This window comes from Protomyctophum parallelum (assembly GCF_964188405.1).
Source record: "Protomyctophum parallelum genome assembly, chromosome: 22".
NCBI lineage: Eukaryota > Metazoa > Chordata > Actinopteri > Myctophiformes > Myctophidae > Protomyctophum > Protomyctophum parallelum.
The window spans coordinates 14,962,935-14,979,066 of NC_139714.1; the positions used below are offsets into that span (position 1 = coordinate 14,962,935).

At 43.3% G+C, this 16,132-nt stretch overlaps 1 protein-coding gene across 1 annotated transcript in view; it reads right to left on the reverse strand.

Moving 5' to 3' along the window:
• LOC310853683 (thyrotropin-releasing hormone-degrading ectoenzyme-like) overlaps positions 1-15,485 on the reverse strand; it is a gene marked incomplete at both ends in the record, with an annotated part of 235,628 nt that extends 220,143 nt beyond the window's left edge. The window contains one exon of the mRNA XM_083758078.1: positions 15,285-15,485. Within this exon, the coding sequence (XP_083614204.1) occupies positions 15,285-15,485 (201 nt within the window). The remainder of the gene's footprint in view (positions 1-15,284) is intronic.
• Between the last annotated feature and the right edge of the window lie 647 nt (positions 15,486-16,132).

The following is a 16,132-nucleotide window of genomic DNA, read 5'->3' on the forward strand; positions in this document are numbered from 1 at the left end:
AGCTAAGTCAACGGTTAAGCTAATTTTAAACACTACAGCTGTTTATAGGAGGGGCTAAACTATAATGCTTGGAATGGATTCAGCATCATGAAAGCCCCCTAGTTTGACCCATCAGACAGCATGCTGCACAGGTTGAGAAGCTATAGGCCTATAGAGTAGTGTGTTGGTAGCAGTGTTGTTTTCGTCGACTAAAACTAAGACGAAAAATGTTCGTCGACTACCTTTTTTCACTGACTAAAACTAAATAAAAACTAAATAAAAACGAATCTATGATGACTAAAACTAAGACTAAATATACTGACAATTTCGTCAACAAATATAAACTAGACTAAAATGTTAGTAAGGGACTAGTGGACAAGAGATCCAGTTTTATGCTGGGTTGCATGCTGAAAATAGCAGATCTACAATCTCGCAACGGAGATTGTATATCTGCTATTTTCAGCATGCAACCAAAGTGTAAAATATGTCATTAGAACGACATCAAGGCCTGTCAAAACACATTGTAGTCGACTAAATCTACTGTAGATTTAGTCGACTAAAATCGTATGACATTTAGTCGACTAAAACTAGACTAAACACTAGAACATTCCAGGCGACTAAAATGTGACTAAAACTAAGTGAAAACTATTCAAGAGACTAAATGACTAAAACTAAAATAGAAATTTGCTGCCAAAAACAACACTGGTTGGTAGAACGTTATTGAGAAGAGGTCGGCGGTACATTGTTGGAATGAACATCCCCAGAGGACAGCGTGAATGAATGGTCACCGGGTAGCCTATATTGTGCAGGTGCGTTTGCATAATTGATGGTGGATGAGGGTCTCTCCGTTAGCCTACATTGTGAGTCAGTGTTGTTTTTGGCAGCAAATTTCTATTTTAGTTTTAGTCACAGTCTTTGGACTGAAACTTCATTTAGTTTTAGTCACATTTTAGTCACCTGGAATGTCTTAGTGTGTTAGTCTAGTTTTAGTCGACTAAATGTCATAAGATTTTAGTCGACTAAATCTACAGGTGATTTAGTCGACTAAAATGTATTTTGGCGGGCCTTGATGCCGTCGTAATGAGTGTTTTTACACTTGCTGAAAATAGCCGATCTACAAGCTCACAACGCGTCGCAGCGCGACGCGTTGTGAGCTTGGTTGCATTTGGTTGGTTGCATTTTCAGCATGCAACCAAGTGTAAAATGACTTATACTGGATCTCTTGTCCACTAGTCGCTTCCTAACATTTTAGTCTAGTTTTTATTTGTCTACGAAATTGTCAATATATTTAGTCTTAGTTTTAGTCATCGTAGCTTAGTTTTCATTTAGTTTCCATTTGTTTTTGTCAGTGAAAATAGGTAGTCGACGAACATTTTATCGTCTTAGTTTTAAGTCGACGAAAACAACACTGATTGTGAGTCAGTGTGCGTGTTCATTCAGCAGAGAGAGAGAGAGAGAGAGAGAGAGAGAGAGAGAGAGAGAGAGAGAGAGAGAGAGAGAGAGCCAGGCAGGCAGTCATGGACCAAGAGTTCAAAATGTTTAATCCCTTTATCCGAGGGGATCAGATTTGGATTTTGTGTGTTAAGGGTTATTTGTTTAAGCGAACTTAGTTGCTGTCAGGTGGGCATCCGCCAATCCATAATGTCCAAAACTGTTGGTGTCCTGAAGTGGCCACTGTTGAGCAGCCTAAATGGCTGCATGTATAGCTATATATCATTTAGTTTTAGCCATTCAACGATGTTATGTTCCCCACGTTCTGTTTTGTTGAAAGACAATCAGTCACTGTGTGATGAGCATAGAAATAATTGCCACACCGTAATAGAGCTTGTTGTGAACTACCTGACACCATGCAAGGATGTTGAGCAAATCATGTCTTAATTGCATTTATATAGCTTTTTTTTTTAAATCTGAATCACTTTACAATGTATTTCACACACACACACACACACACACACACACACACGCACACGCACACGCACACGCACACGCACACGCACACGCACACACCTGCAGATTCCAAGACGGCCACTCTACCTCCTGAGCCACATGCCACCCCTCAGCAGTATGCCAGCCTAGAATATGGTCCTCAACTTCTATTTATGAATATAAATCTTCTCAAATTGTCATGGAAGGCACCGTTCACCCCATGCTGTGACCGTTGAGACTGTCCTCTGCTGGCAATTGTATTATGGATGTTTATTGATATTATGACAAACCTTCAATTGAATATGTGACAGATAGATAGATAGATAGATAGATAGATAGATAGATAGATAGATAGATAGATAGATAGATAGATAGATAGATAGATAGATAGATAGATAGATAGATAGATAGATAGATAGATAGATAGATAGATAGATATGGTTTTATGAGGTTTGCACCTGTCAGAGGTGATTAGTTAAGTGGTCAGATGGGTCAGATGGTCTCATGGGTTAAGTGGTCTAATGGTCAGGCTGCCAAGGCTCTCCTTTTTTTCAGCTGGGCCCTGATCCAGAACATAATATTGAGAACTATACTGTCGTAACCGAAGATGCTTCATGTGACTGAACTGAACAGAAGGGAATTTCAGACTTGGCTTAAATCCATTTAATCCAGTGTGAACTAGAAAAAGTGCCCTTCCGGGCACAGGTCTCCACCAGGTTATCCACAGATCCGTGCAGTTAGAGGTAAAAACACTTTTCGGCCAGTTATAGCGCCACCTTGAGGCTGAGTTGAAATTGTTCATGTGGCATTTCGTCCTCGGCCTAGTGGGAATGTGGGTGCACAATTTGACGGAAATCACGCGATGTGTTCATGATTTGCAGCATTTTGTTTGAAACTGAGCACTCCTGTGAACTTTGGAAGCCAATCTTAACCAATCAGGATGGAGTCTCATAAATCTGAAAGACCCGTTTCGTTGAATGGCTCTAGAGAGACTGTGTACCAATTTGCGTGATGTTTGGACAAAATCTGTAGGTGTACTGTGCAAAAACTTGTTTTGCACAAAGCGGCCTCCTGGTGGCGCTATAACAGGCCGTTCTGGAAAGTTTGGGGCAGAGGTTCATGGTTGGCATCCAGGGAGTGTGTGTGCAAAATATGGCATCGAAAAACTTGTTTTGCACAAAGCGGCCTCCTGGTGGCGCTATAACAGGCCGTTCTGGAAAGTTTGGGGCAGAGGTTCATGGTTGGCATCCAGGGAGTGTGTGTGGAAAATATGGCATCGACCGGGTTAACGGTGGCCGAGATTAGCTGTTCACGGACACACGGACACACGGACGGACGGACGGACACGCGGACGGACGGAGTGCAAAACATACTCTCCCCACATGCCTTCGGCCTGGTGGAGACAATGAGCTGGGGGGGTGTGTGTGTGTGGGGGGGGGGGGGGGGGGGGGTAATTCGTCACAGCTTGTGACTATAATGAACTGCATTGGATCCGTTGGAACGTGTGTTTCCCCAAAACAGTGGGTCGGGGGCCATGTTTGGGTCTCTGACCAACGTGTATGGGTGCAGCCTATAGGGTGCAGCCCCTCCAACGTGTATGGGTGCAGCCTATAGGGTGCAGCCCCTCCAACGTGTATGGGTGCAGCCTATAGGGTGCAGCCCCTCCAACGTGTATGGGTGCAGCCTATAGGGTGCAGCCCCTCCAATGACCAGCAGTGTGTGGCTGAGCGCATGCAGGTCGCAAATCCACCCTGTGTCAGACCTCTGATTGGTCCCCGACTGACTAACGTAATTGATTCTAACGTAATGTAGCCTTGTTGTGCATACTCAGACATACTCGGACTCAGACACAGACACAGACACAGACACAGACACAGACACACACACACACACACACACACACGTGTAAATAATGTATTTTTTGTTGTTTTTGTTATTTTCCATCCCTATGTTTAATTACTTTGTCTTACTATTTGTATATTATCTTTGGTGAGAACCACATATAAGCCCTCCCTGGGTTTCTTTTCTCACCTGCACACACTTCTCTTTTATTGATTTTTTGGTATACCGTTTTTATTGTGCGAATAAACTAAACCAACCAGCAGGCTCTTTCTGCCTTGTCCCGCCCCCTGGTTTCTGCCTTGTTTATGTTGAATTTGCTAGAACATCATTTTTGAAAAAAAACTAAAAACAAACCCAGTCACCGTGCTGTGGCCGTGATGTTCCTTTTTACTGACACCAAGTTTACAATAAGAACTGAAACGCACAGAATATCAACACCAAGCAACTGAAAAACACCTTATTTAAATGGCAGTGGATGGAGAGAGAGAGAGGATCAATGGTAGTGGATGGAGAGAGAGAGAGGATCAATGGTAGTGGATGGAGAGAGAGAGAGGATCAATGGTAGTGAATGGAGAGAGAGAGAGGATCAATGGTAGTGAATGGAGAGAGAGAGAGGATCAATGGTAGTGAATGGAGAGAGAGAGAGAGAGAGAGAGAGAGAGAGAGAGAGAGATGTTTGTCCAACCACGAAACAGCAACCAATGGGTGCGAAGAGGGGCACAACCAGGGGGCGGGACTTGACAAAGGGTGAATTAACTATGAAAATCATGCATGCATTTCCCGTCAGTCAGTTGGTCACGCCCCATATATGGTCATCACGTGATGTCATCAATATTAAGCCCATATATTATGGAGATCCCTGATGTCATCAATGTTGACCAGCATCTCGCCTCAAACCTCAAACCCTTAGATCTCCTGTCATAACCCGGCCCGTTGGGCCATGACAAATTGAGGAGGACACAGAGCAGTGTTCAAAATAACTCCATATATGGTGCTCCATATATGGTGCTCCATATATGGAGCTGACCTGTTCTGACATTCCATATGTTGATCTGACCTCATCAAACCCTGTACACTCAAGACACGCTCCATATATTACTCCAGTTTTGGCTTCACTGCATTGGCTTCCGGTTGTTTTTAGGATTGATCTTAAAATAATTTTACTTGTGTATAAAGCTCTCAATGGTCTCGCACCTTCCTACCTACATGACTGCCTGCCTAAATATGTCCCAAACCTTCCTACCTACATGACTGCCTGCCTAAATATGTCCCAAACCTTCCTACCTACATGACTGCCTGCCTAAATATGTCCCAAACCGCCCCCTAAGGTCTTCCACTGCTGGCCTGCACGCTTTGCCTATACGGCAAACAAACTCCCACTGTACCTTCGACAGGCAGCCTCTGTAGATATTTTTAAAGCACAGCTCTTCTACACTCTTGCTTTTAATTGATCTTTATTTATTTCTGTTATTCATGTCCTCACTGTATTGCATTACTGCTCTCGTTTTTTAATGTTTATGCCTTTCTTTTCTTTTCTTTTTTTCTCCATTGCTCTGTAAAGCACTTCATGTCATGAAAGGTGCTAAACAAATAAAGTTGTATTATTATTATTATATATAGCCCTATTAGCTGAGTGGTAAGTAAATAAAATCAGCACTCGCACAGGAGACCCCTGTTCAAATCTGGGGTAGAACAGGAAAGATACACAGTGCAGCTTTAAATGAGGTGAAAATATATGTGTGTGTGTGTGTGTGTGTGTGTGTGTGTGTGTGTGTGTGTGTGTGTGTGTCCTCCCTGAGGCTAACACACTATGTTAAACCTGTGGGAGACAGGGGCAGCGTTTTCATCCACTTAAATCTATTTATTGTCTGCCCTGTGCACGGTGTATACAAACACACATTGCACGCACGCACGCACGCACAAGCATGCACGCACGCACGCACGCACGCACGCACGCACGCAAATGTTTCAAAAAAAGCATTCTCACTCACACTAAACACATTTGACACTGTGATGCACTTAAGTTTTGCCAAAAAAAGGCAACACTGCGCAACAAAAGATCCAACACAAATACAAAACAGTCACATCTTCTGCAAACAACAACTCAGTGCCGAGTGCACAGCAGGGGTAGTTCAGGGGTTTGGGAACGTTGAGAGCAGTGCACAGCAGGGGTAGTTCAGGGGTTTGGGAACGTTGAGAGCAGTGCACAGCAGGGGTAGTTCAGGGGTTTGGGAACGTTGAGAGCTAGCACGGATGTAAAAACAATAATCCCAGAGCAGCCAGGAGTTGGAGGAGAATTCGGAAATTGATTTCTCAGTTGTTTTTGTTTGAGTGTCAGCGGCAGGCCAGTGCATTTTCTGTCTATGTGGTGATTTGGGACGATGTCAGATTTTCCATGTGGCGTCATAAATGGTAAATGGTGCATTTATATAGCGCCTTTATCCAAGGCGCTTTACATATAGATGGTGCATTACATTCACCCATTCACACACACATTCATACATGGCGGAAGCCATGCAAGGCACCAACCAACAAGCACATCGGGAGCAATTTGGGGTTCAGTGTCTTGCTCAAGGACACTTCGACATGTGGACAGGAGGAGGAGGAGCCGGGATTCGAACCGCCGACCCATGGATCATTGGACGACCTGCTCTACCTCCTAAGCCACAGCCGTGTCATGTTTCCATCAACCAGCGATTCATAAGTGATTCTTCCAACATTAGCTGCTCTTTCCTCAAACTTAGAATCTATGAGCCTAATCCATATATTATTATTATTATTATTATTATATAGGGTCCAGGGAACTGATTACAGCTCTTAGGATTGTCAATGTATGTGTCATATGTCTATGCATTGTGTATGTTGTCGTTTGTTTTTGCGTATTGACGGCTGCTTGGTACAGAATAGATGTCTTTCTAACTTTACTGACTGACTACGATTTTCTTTTTTACAAATATGAAAAAGCACTTCTTGGTTATTTGATCAATCAAAAAACGCAATGGGTAGAATAATTAACCCTAGAACACAAACCTAAAATTAGTTTTAGGCCATTTCATGAAATGGCCTAAATGTATACAGAGCTGAAGTGGTTAATAATATAATGTATTGTCATAATAATCCAAATCAGTAAATAAAGTTGTCAAATAATTGTAGTGGAGTAAAAAGTACAATGTTTGCCTCTGAGATGTAATGGCGTAGAAGTAAAAGTAGGTCTACTAACACTCCAGTGAAGTAAACAATACATACAAATTGTACTTGCGTACAGTACTTGAGTAAATGTACTTCATTACCCCACAGCGGTTATGTAAGTGTCCCCCCCCCCCCCCCCCCCCCTCTGTTTCCTGTGGTATGAACCACCTGACCTGATGCTGAGGCTGTCATTGGCTGAACCAACTCAAAGACCTGATGCTGAGGCTGTCATTGGCTGAACCAACACAAAGACCTGATACTGAGGCTGCCATTGGCTGAACCAACACAAAGACCTGATACTGAGGCTGCCATTGGCTGAACCAACACAAAGACCTGGTACTGAGGCTGTCATTGGCTGAACCAACACAAAGACCTGGGTGCTGAGGCTGTCATTGGCTGAACCAACACAAAGAGCTGGTGCTGAGGCTGCCATTGGCTGAACCAACACAAAGACCTGATACTGAGGCTGTCATTGGCTGAACCAACACAAAGACCTGGGTGCTGAGGCTGTCATTGGCTGAACCAACACAAAGACCTGATACTGAGGCTGTCATTGGCTGAACCAACACAAAGACCTGGTGCTGAGGCTGTCATTGGCTGAACCAACACAAAGACCTGGGTGCTGAGGCTGCCATTGGCTGAACCAACACAAAGACCTGATGCTGAGGCTGCCATTGGCTGAACCAACACAAAGAGCTGGTGCTGAGGCTGCCATTGGCTGAACCAACACAAAGACCTGGGTGCTGAGGCTGCCATTGGCTGAACCAACACAAAGACCTGGGCGCTGAGGCTGTCATTGGCTGTGATTTAGCACTGGCACAAAATGTTTTGACTGCACTGTAAAGTGCTTTTCATTTATTGCAGGGGTCTTAAACGGTTTTCAGGCAATACAAGGACCCCTTAGCAGAGAGAGAGAGAGAGAGAGAGAGAGAGAGAGAGAGAGAGAGAGAGAGAGAGAGAGAGAGAGAGAGAGAGAGATAGAGAGGGAGAGAGATGGAGCAGGGTGATATGAATTGATTGTATAGGGCCTGAATGGAAACAAGGACTTGTTTTTGACGCCATCCCTTTTGGACCAAGTGTTTGACTCTACTATGTTGCTGATTTTACATGTATGTCTAATAAACTACTCAATCAATCAATCAATCAATCAATCAATCAATCAATCAATCAACCAATCATTCCTTCATTACCATTACAGAACGTACACATCGTTACATTTTATGTTATTTTCTCCCCCCCCCCGTCATAGCGCAACATAAATGGTTACATAAGTATCGTAGTGCCGGTAATTGCAACAACCACCCATCTAACTTGTTTTATTTTCAAAAAGTGTGAAGTGTCCCTTTAACAGAAACAAATGCGACCGACATCATGCTGTAAGTGTTCAAATGTTTTAAAAGTATAGATTTGTTTTTGAAAAAATATGTCATATGGCAGTTTTCTGATAAACCTCATGTTTCTGTCAATCCATATTTCATATCAAGGACACCAAAAATGATATGCAATGGACCACCTGGAATAACATCTGAAAATATGTTATTCCAGGAACTCCTCCGAAGCAGAGAGTCGAGTTAAAAAACATTCGCTCTGAAAGAGAATATAATTTTTCAAAAATAACAGAACTACAAGCTCGTAGCTATATGAGCGCTATGAGCTTGTAGATCTGCAATTTTTCCAATAGCTAAAGCATAACATAATGCTTTAAAACACCAACAGGGGTGTTCTGGCTCAGAAGGGGTTAACTCATTTTGCTCAACACCCTGGGGGATCCCTGGTTTGAGAACCCAGGTTCCATTTCATACTAATATTAGTTTTGTTCCCTTCCCACTCACTGGCATCTGTGTGGATAGTTGGATACCTTAAAGGAAAACGACCCCATAGGCTCGCACGCCTTGGTATTCATCACGCACACAGTCACACACACACACACACGCACGCACGCACGCACGCACGCACGCACGCATGCGGCCGCGCGCCAGGCTGAGCGCTAATTTAACTGGGTTTAGGCCAACATGATAAATGTAGCGTTCACAGGCAGTTGACTGACGGGGGGGGGCTGAGGCTTCCCTATACGGCCTTAACCCATTCTGGGGCGGGAACCCCCTTTTTGGTGTTTTAAAGCATTATGTTATGCTTTAGATGTTGGAAAAATAGAGGATCTCCAAGCTCATAGTGCCGCGCTATGAGGCGTGCTTTGTAGGTGTGCTATTTTTGAAAAATGGTGAAAATGTGGCGCAAATCTTTGAATATAAATTCTTCCATCAAATCTTTGCTTCTGAGAGGGGGGGGGGGGGGGGGGGGACCGCTGACATAGAAACATGAGGTTTTTCAGAGAACGGACTGTCAGGATTTAGAAGACATTTGTAGAATCGTTCCCAGGTCTAAATGGGTTTTAACCAGTCTGGCTGAAGCAGCAACTTTCGGCAGCTAATTAACCTTGTTAAAGAAATATCTCTGCCTGCTTCAGGAGAGAAATAAACTCCATGAAACCACAGGGTGTTTTAAGCTAATACACAGAGCGCGCACACACACACACACACACACACACACACACACACACACACACACACACACACACACACACACACACACACACACACACACACACTCTAATTGAATGGACGCCTTCTGTCACAAACCCACAAGCCAAGGATGCGATGCAGGGTGTCCTCGGTGTAGTCATGTACTCAAGAGATGAATTTGAACAGCCACATTAAACAGCTACAGAGCCAGCCTGCTGTTAATACCTTCGTTGTTTTTGCCTTTAGTTTTATGTTATTTTCTTGGAATGTGTGTCCTTTGCTTAATATTTCATGTAAAGCACGTTGAAATTGCCTTGTTGTTTGAAATGTGCTGCACATAAACCAGAGAGATGACGCGTATATAGCAGATGGTTGCGCGTAGCGTAGCGTCCCAGTCATTCCGCGGTTACTAACAGTGGGGCACCTTGTGCAGCGCACAATAGTGGGAGATTTATAGATTTTGGGGCATAAATAATATATTAAAAAGCTTTTTTTTAATCAATAATTGATCAATGTCATCATGGTCCACATACTGTACAACAGAATTTTTTTTTTTTTTTTTTTTTCAAAAGGGCACATTGCACAGGCAGGTGTCTAGTGTCTATCTATGCACGCCACTGTTTACTAACCCTAACTCTAACCCGCATAATGGAAGCCACTGGTGAGTCTTAACCGTCCACGTATGTCAGAATATCGGTACGTCGGACTAACGTATGCCGCTCTATAGCGCCTTCCCTACACTGTCTCCCTCTCAGCTTTCCTACTGTCTGTCTTTCCTACACTGTCTCCTTCTCAACTATCCTACTGTCTGTCTCTCCTACACTGTCTCCTTCTCAACTATCCTACTGTCTGTCACTCCTACACTGTCTCCTTCTCAACTATCCTATTGTCTGTCTCTCCTACACTGTCTCCTTCTCAACTATCCTACTGTCTGTCTCTCCTATGCTGTCTCCCTCTCAGCTTTTCTATTGTCTGTCTCTCCTACACTGTCTCCTTCTCAACTTTCCTACTGTCTGTCTCTCCTACACTGTCTCCTTCTCAACTATCCTACTGTCTGTCTCTCCTACACTGTCTCCCTCTCAGCTGTCCTACTGTCTGTCTCTCCTACACTGTCTGTCTCTCAGCTGTCCTACTGTCTGTCTCTCCTATGCTGTCTCCTGTGTTTTTGAGCAAAACAGCAAACTCCTAACAATGCAGGTTGGTGACTTGTGAGCTTGTATATATATCTGCTATTTTTGGTAAATGTTCCCCCATAATAAGGATGCTGCGGTGAAAGTGGTTAACACAAGTGGCATTTTAAGAGACACATAATACCATTAATCACAATCCTTTTACCCACCACAATCGTGACAAACATGTAAAAAGAACCACCCACTCATTCGCTGAAAAAACCTAAGTGAGGTGCTGGAACCACAAAGGGAACATGAGAAAGATTATGGGACGCTCTGCACACTCAGATCTGTTGCACAAAAGTGCTGCTGGGCCAGATGGTTTGGAGATCAAGTTCCTGAAAATCGCTCCTCACATTCTTTCATTTCCACTGTCTGATTTATTTAATCTATCTCTATCTACATGCGAAATTCCATCAATCTGGAAATGTATAATTCCCCTGCATAAAGCTGGTGATCCACATGATCTCAATAATTATAGACCTATCTCTATTATCAACTGCACAGTCAAGATATTTGAAAAGCTAATATTTAACCAACTCTCTAAATATGTCAACGACTCTAATATCCTAACTCCATTCCAATCCGGTTTCAGACCCAATTTCTCAACAACCACAACACTTCTAAAATTCACAAACGACATATTCTCATCATTCGAACATAATATGCGCACAGGTGCAATATTTATTGACCTCACTAAGGCATTTGATTTGGTAGACCATTACCTACTTCTAGATAAACTTCAATCCATAGGCCTCTCAAAAGAGTCTGTCCTTTGGTTCAACTCTTATCTCCACCTCAGACGTCAGTGCGTCTCATACCAGGGGAACTGATCTGAATATAGGATTATGGAGAAAGGTGTACCCCAGGGTTCTTCCCTGGGGCCCCTGCTATTCTCCATTTTTATCAATGACCTGCCCACAATTTGCTCTGACTGCCATATTCAACTATATGCCGATGACACAGTCATCTACTCCTCTAAACCTGACATTACCCAAATTCAGTGCTCACTACAGGCTGACTTTGCTGCAGTTCAAAAATGGTTTTACCTTAACAAGCTCATATTAAATAAAAATAAGTCCTTTAGCATGCTTTTCTCCACACGACCAACCCCCCTACCGTTATCTATTACATTTGCAGATGGCACACAAATGGAAAAGGTAGATGAATTCAAATATCTAGGCCTCCGGCTCGACACTCAACTCTCATTTAAATCCCATATGATTGATTGATTGAAATATTTATTAACAGTTTGTAGAATTTACAGTACATTTTAAGCACAAACTCAATACAAAGACTGTTAACTGTGAGTGGACGACCCAATTAAGCATTACACTTGTTTACAACAGGGTCCACATTGTTCAATTCATCAAAACATTTAGAGACATACAAATAGACACTTCTATGTAGCTAAAGAACACCTCTGTTATCCAAAAAGTTAATTTCAGCTTGAAAATTCTATACCGATCCATTAACTGCTTCACTCTTCAGGTCAGAAAAGTAATTATCACACAATTAATACTTCCAATAATAGACTACGCTGACACTGTTTATCAAAATATATCTGAAACACACCTCTATCCTCTCAATGTCACTTACAATAACCTCTGCAGATTCATACTTAGATGTCCTTATACGACCCATCACTGTACCATGTATGAGACCCTCAACTGGCTAGATCTCAAATCTAGAAGGCATTCCCATTGGCTCTTATAAATTTTCAAATGTATTCATTTTAACTACCCGGAATACTTAAAACAGTATCTGCATCCATTTAGCTCACCATATAATCTGAGGAACACAGAGTATGCCTACCTCACTGTCCCCACTAACATCAGGAAAGTAATCGGCCGACGTGCTTTCAAATACAAAGCTCCAAATGACTGGAACAATCTCCCCAGCTCTCTCAGATCAATCAACTCTGTCAATATCTTTAAAGTCTCCATCCTCACTTATCTTCAAATACCCTGCTCTTGCTTCTGATATGCCTCAGTTTGTTTTTTGTTTTTGTTTTTTGTTTTTTACACTTTAACCTGCAAATATACTGTAAAATTGTGATCTATGCATGTGCACGTTTGTAATTGTATATCTATATATCTATCTAATCACACTTTGTTATCTTATCACTCTGAGTATCTATCTAAAATGACGCTAAAGCATTTTTCTGCATGTGCACATGCCACACAGTATATGTAACAGTTTGTTTCTGATTTTGTCTTTTTTTCTTTATGAATGTCCATTATACCATGATGCATTAAGCCCCTTATTTTCTGGGTGATTAGGTGGGGTGGGAGCGGCCAGCTTGGGAGAGCTTTTCTGTTTTTTGTTTTGTAATGTATGCATGAATGTACTTGTTGTAACGTTTCTGTCTATTGTATTGCTCTGTATTTGATGTATGTTGCTGGACCCCCTCGAAAACGAGATTATGCATCTCAAGGGGATATCCTTTTTCAATAAAGGTACAATCAATATATTTACCAATGTGCCCTGCTCCACAATCAATGTATTTACCAATGTGCCCTGCTCCACAATCAATGTATTTACCAATGTTCCCTGCTCCACAATCAATGTATTTACCAATGTGCCCTGCTCCACAATCAATATATTTACCAATGTGCCCTGCTCCACAATCAATGTATTTACCAATGTGCCCTGCTCCACAATCAATGTATTTACCAATGTGCCCTGCTCCACAATCAATGTATTTACCAATGTGCCCTGCTCCACAATCAATGTATTTACCAATGTTCCCTGCTCCACAATCAATGTATTTACCAATGTGCCCTGTTCCACAATCAATATATTTACCAATGTGCCCTGTTCCACAATCAATGTATTTACCAATGTGCCCTGCTCCACAATCAATGTATTTACCAATGTGCCCTGCTCCACAATCAATGTATTTACCAATGTGCCCTGCTCCACAATCAATGCATTTACCAATGTGCCCTGCTCCACAATCAATGTATTTACCAATGTGCCCTGCTCCACAATCAATGCATTTACCAATGTGCCCTGCTCCACAATCAATGCATTTACCAATGTGCCCTGCTCCACAATCAATGTATTTACCAATGTGCCCTGCTCCACAATCAATATATTTACCAATGTGCCCTGCTCCACAATCAATGTATTTACCAATGTGCCCTGCTCCACAATCAATGTATTTACCAATGTGCCCTGCTCCACAATCAATGTATTTACCAATGTGCCCTGCTCCACAATCAATGTATTTACCAATGTTCCCTGCTCCACAATCAATGTATTTACCAATGTGCCCTGCTCCACAATCAATGTATTTACCAATGTGCCCTGCTCCACAATCAATGCATTTACCAATGTGCCCTGCTCCACAATCAATGTATTTACCAATGTGCCCTGCTCCACAATCAATGCATTTACCAATGTGCCCTGCTCCACAATCAATGCATTTACCAATGTGCCCTGCTCCACAATCAATGTATTTACCAATGTGCCACAATGGTGAAATACAGACGTATGGAGATGGAATCCAGTGGCGTAAAGTATTTTAATGTTGGTATTATTTACTTTATTGTAGTATTTCCAAGTTACAGGTTTATTCTACTCCACATCTCAGAGGCAAATGTTGTACTTTTACGCCACTGCAAACATTTGGAAATGTATACTTTGTAGATTTAGATCATTATTACAAAACATATACATTAACCACTTTAGCCCGATATATAGGCTATAGGCTACATTTGAAAATAGCCAATCTGAGCTTGTAGATCTAAAATAGCCAATCTGAGCTTGTAGATCTGCTAGTTCTGTTAGTAACAGGATCAAGTACTGTATGTCTAACATTGCAGTATAAATACTTTGACTTAGGTAAAAAGAAATCACACCCGTGACTGTGAACTGAGTGGCTCTCTCTCTCTCTCTCTCATTAGCAGGCAACAGAGCATGTACTATCCCTCTCTGTTTCTGGTGCCCCCTACTGGTACTAATAAGTCACATACTAGTGCTCATGACCAATGATACATAGGTAGGTACGCACGGACATTGCTGGTTGTAGGAGTGGTTGCACTCAGTGGTCTTGTGGTTAGAGGCGAGCGCCCTGAGACTGGGAGGTCGGGGGTTCGATCCCCGGCCGGGTCATACCAAAGACTGTAAACATGGGACCCAGTGCCTCCCTGCTTGACACTCAGCATCAAGGGTTGGATTGGGGGTGGGAAGTGAGGACGCTGGCGTCGACTGTTCGCCGCTTCACCTCCCAATGTATGAATGAATGAACCTTCACCTCCCAATGTATGAATGAATGAACCTTCACCTCCCAATGTATGAATGAATGAACCTTCACCTCCCAATGTATGAATGAATGAACCTTCACCTCCCAATGTATGAATGAATGAACCTTCACCTCCCAATGTATGAATGAATGAACCTTCACCTCCCAATGTATGAATGAATGAACCTTCACCTCCCAATGTATGAATGAATTAACCTTCACCTCCCAATGTATGAATGAATGAACCTTCACCTCCCAATGTATGGATGAATGAACCTTCACCTCCCAATGTATGAATGAATGAACCGTTGTAAAGTGCTTTGAGTAGGCACGTAGTGCATGGAAAAGCACCATAAAAATGCTATTCATTATTAGGTAAAAAAATAAACCTCTGAATCTCTCCCTCACCTCCAGCCTGTCTGCGTGCAGAACGATGTACTTGGTGGCGTTGACACAGTCCAGCTGGATGCTGACCTCTCCGGAGAAGGTGAAGTTGTCCATGCTGACGCCCAGCCTCAGGTCGTAGTGTCTGGGCTTCACGCTGCCCGGCAGCCTGGACGACGACCGCCATGACGCCTCGTCTCCTCCTCCTCTGTCTCCTCCGCCTCCTCCTCGCTCTCCTCCTCCTCGCTCGCCGATCCTCTCCTCACGGCTCCCGTTAGACCGCCCGCTATAGGAGGGGAGAAAGGGTTCACGCGTTTTACTTAATGTAGGTTAAAAACCAATTATTTTCCCCTAGGGTAGGTACCCTCACATGTTCTCCCCGTGTCCCCTAGGGTAGGCACCCTCACATGTTCTCCCGTGTCCCCTAGGGTAGGTACCCTCACATGTTCCCCCCGTGTCCCCTAGGGTAGGTACCCTCACATGTTCTCCCCGTGTCCCCTAGGGTAGGCACCCTCACATGTTCTCCCCGTGTCCCCTAGGGTAGGTACCCTCACATGTTCTCCCGTGTCCCCTAGGGTAGGTACCCTCACATGTTCTCCCGTGTCCCCTAGGGTAGGTACCCTCACATGTTCTCCCCGTGTCCCCTAGGGTAGGTACCCTCACATTTTCTCCCCGTGTCCCCTAGGGTAGGTACCCTCACAAAAACATGCAGTAATCCTGGTCTGTAACTGCCTGCCCCTGGCCAGCTGGGGCGCCTGATGGAGGGGAAAGGAACTGGTTGGAATAACGTGTTCCTTCCACGTGCTACGTCCAACCAGGGAAACTCCCCCCTGTCAGGTGTAAAGGAGCAACTTGGACACTCAGGCATGAAG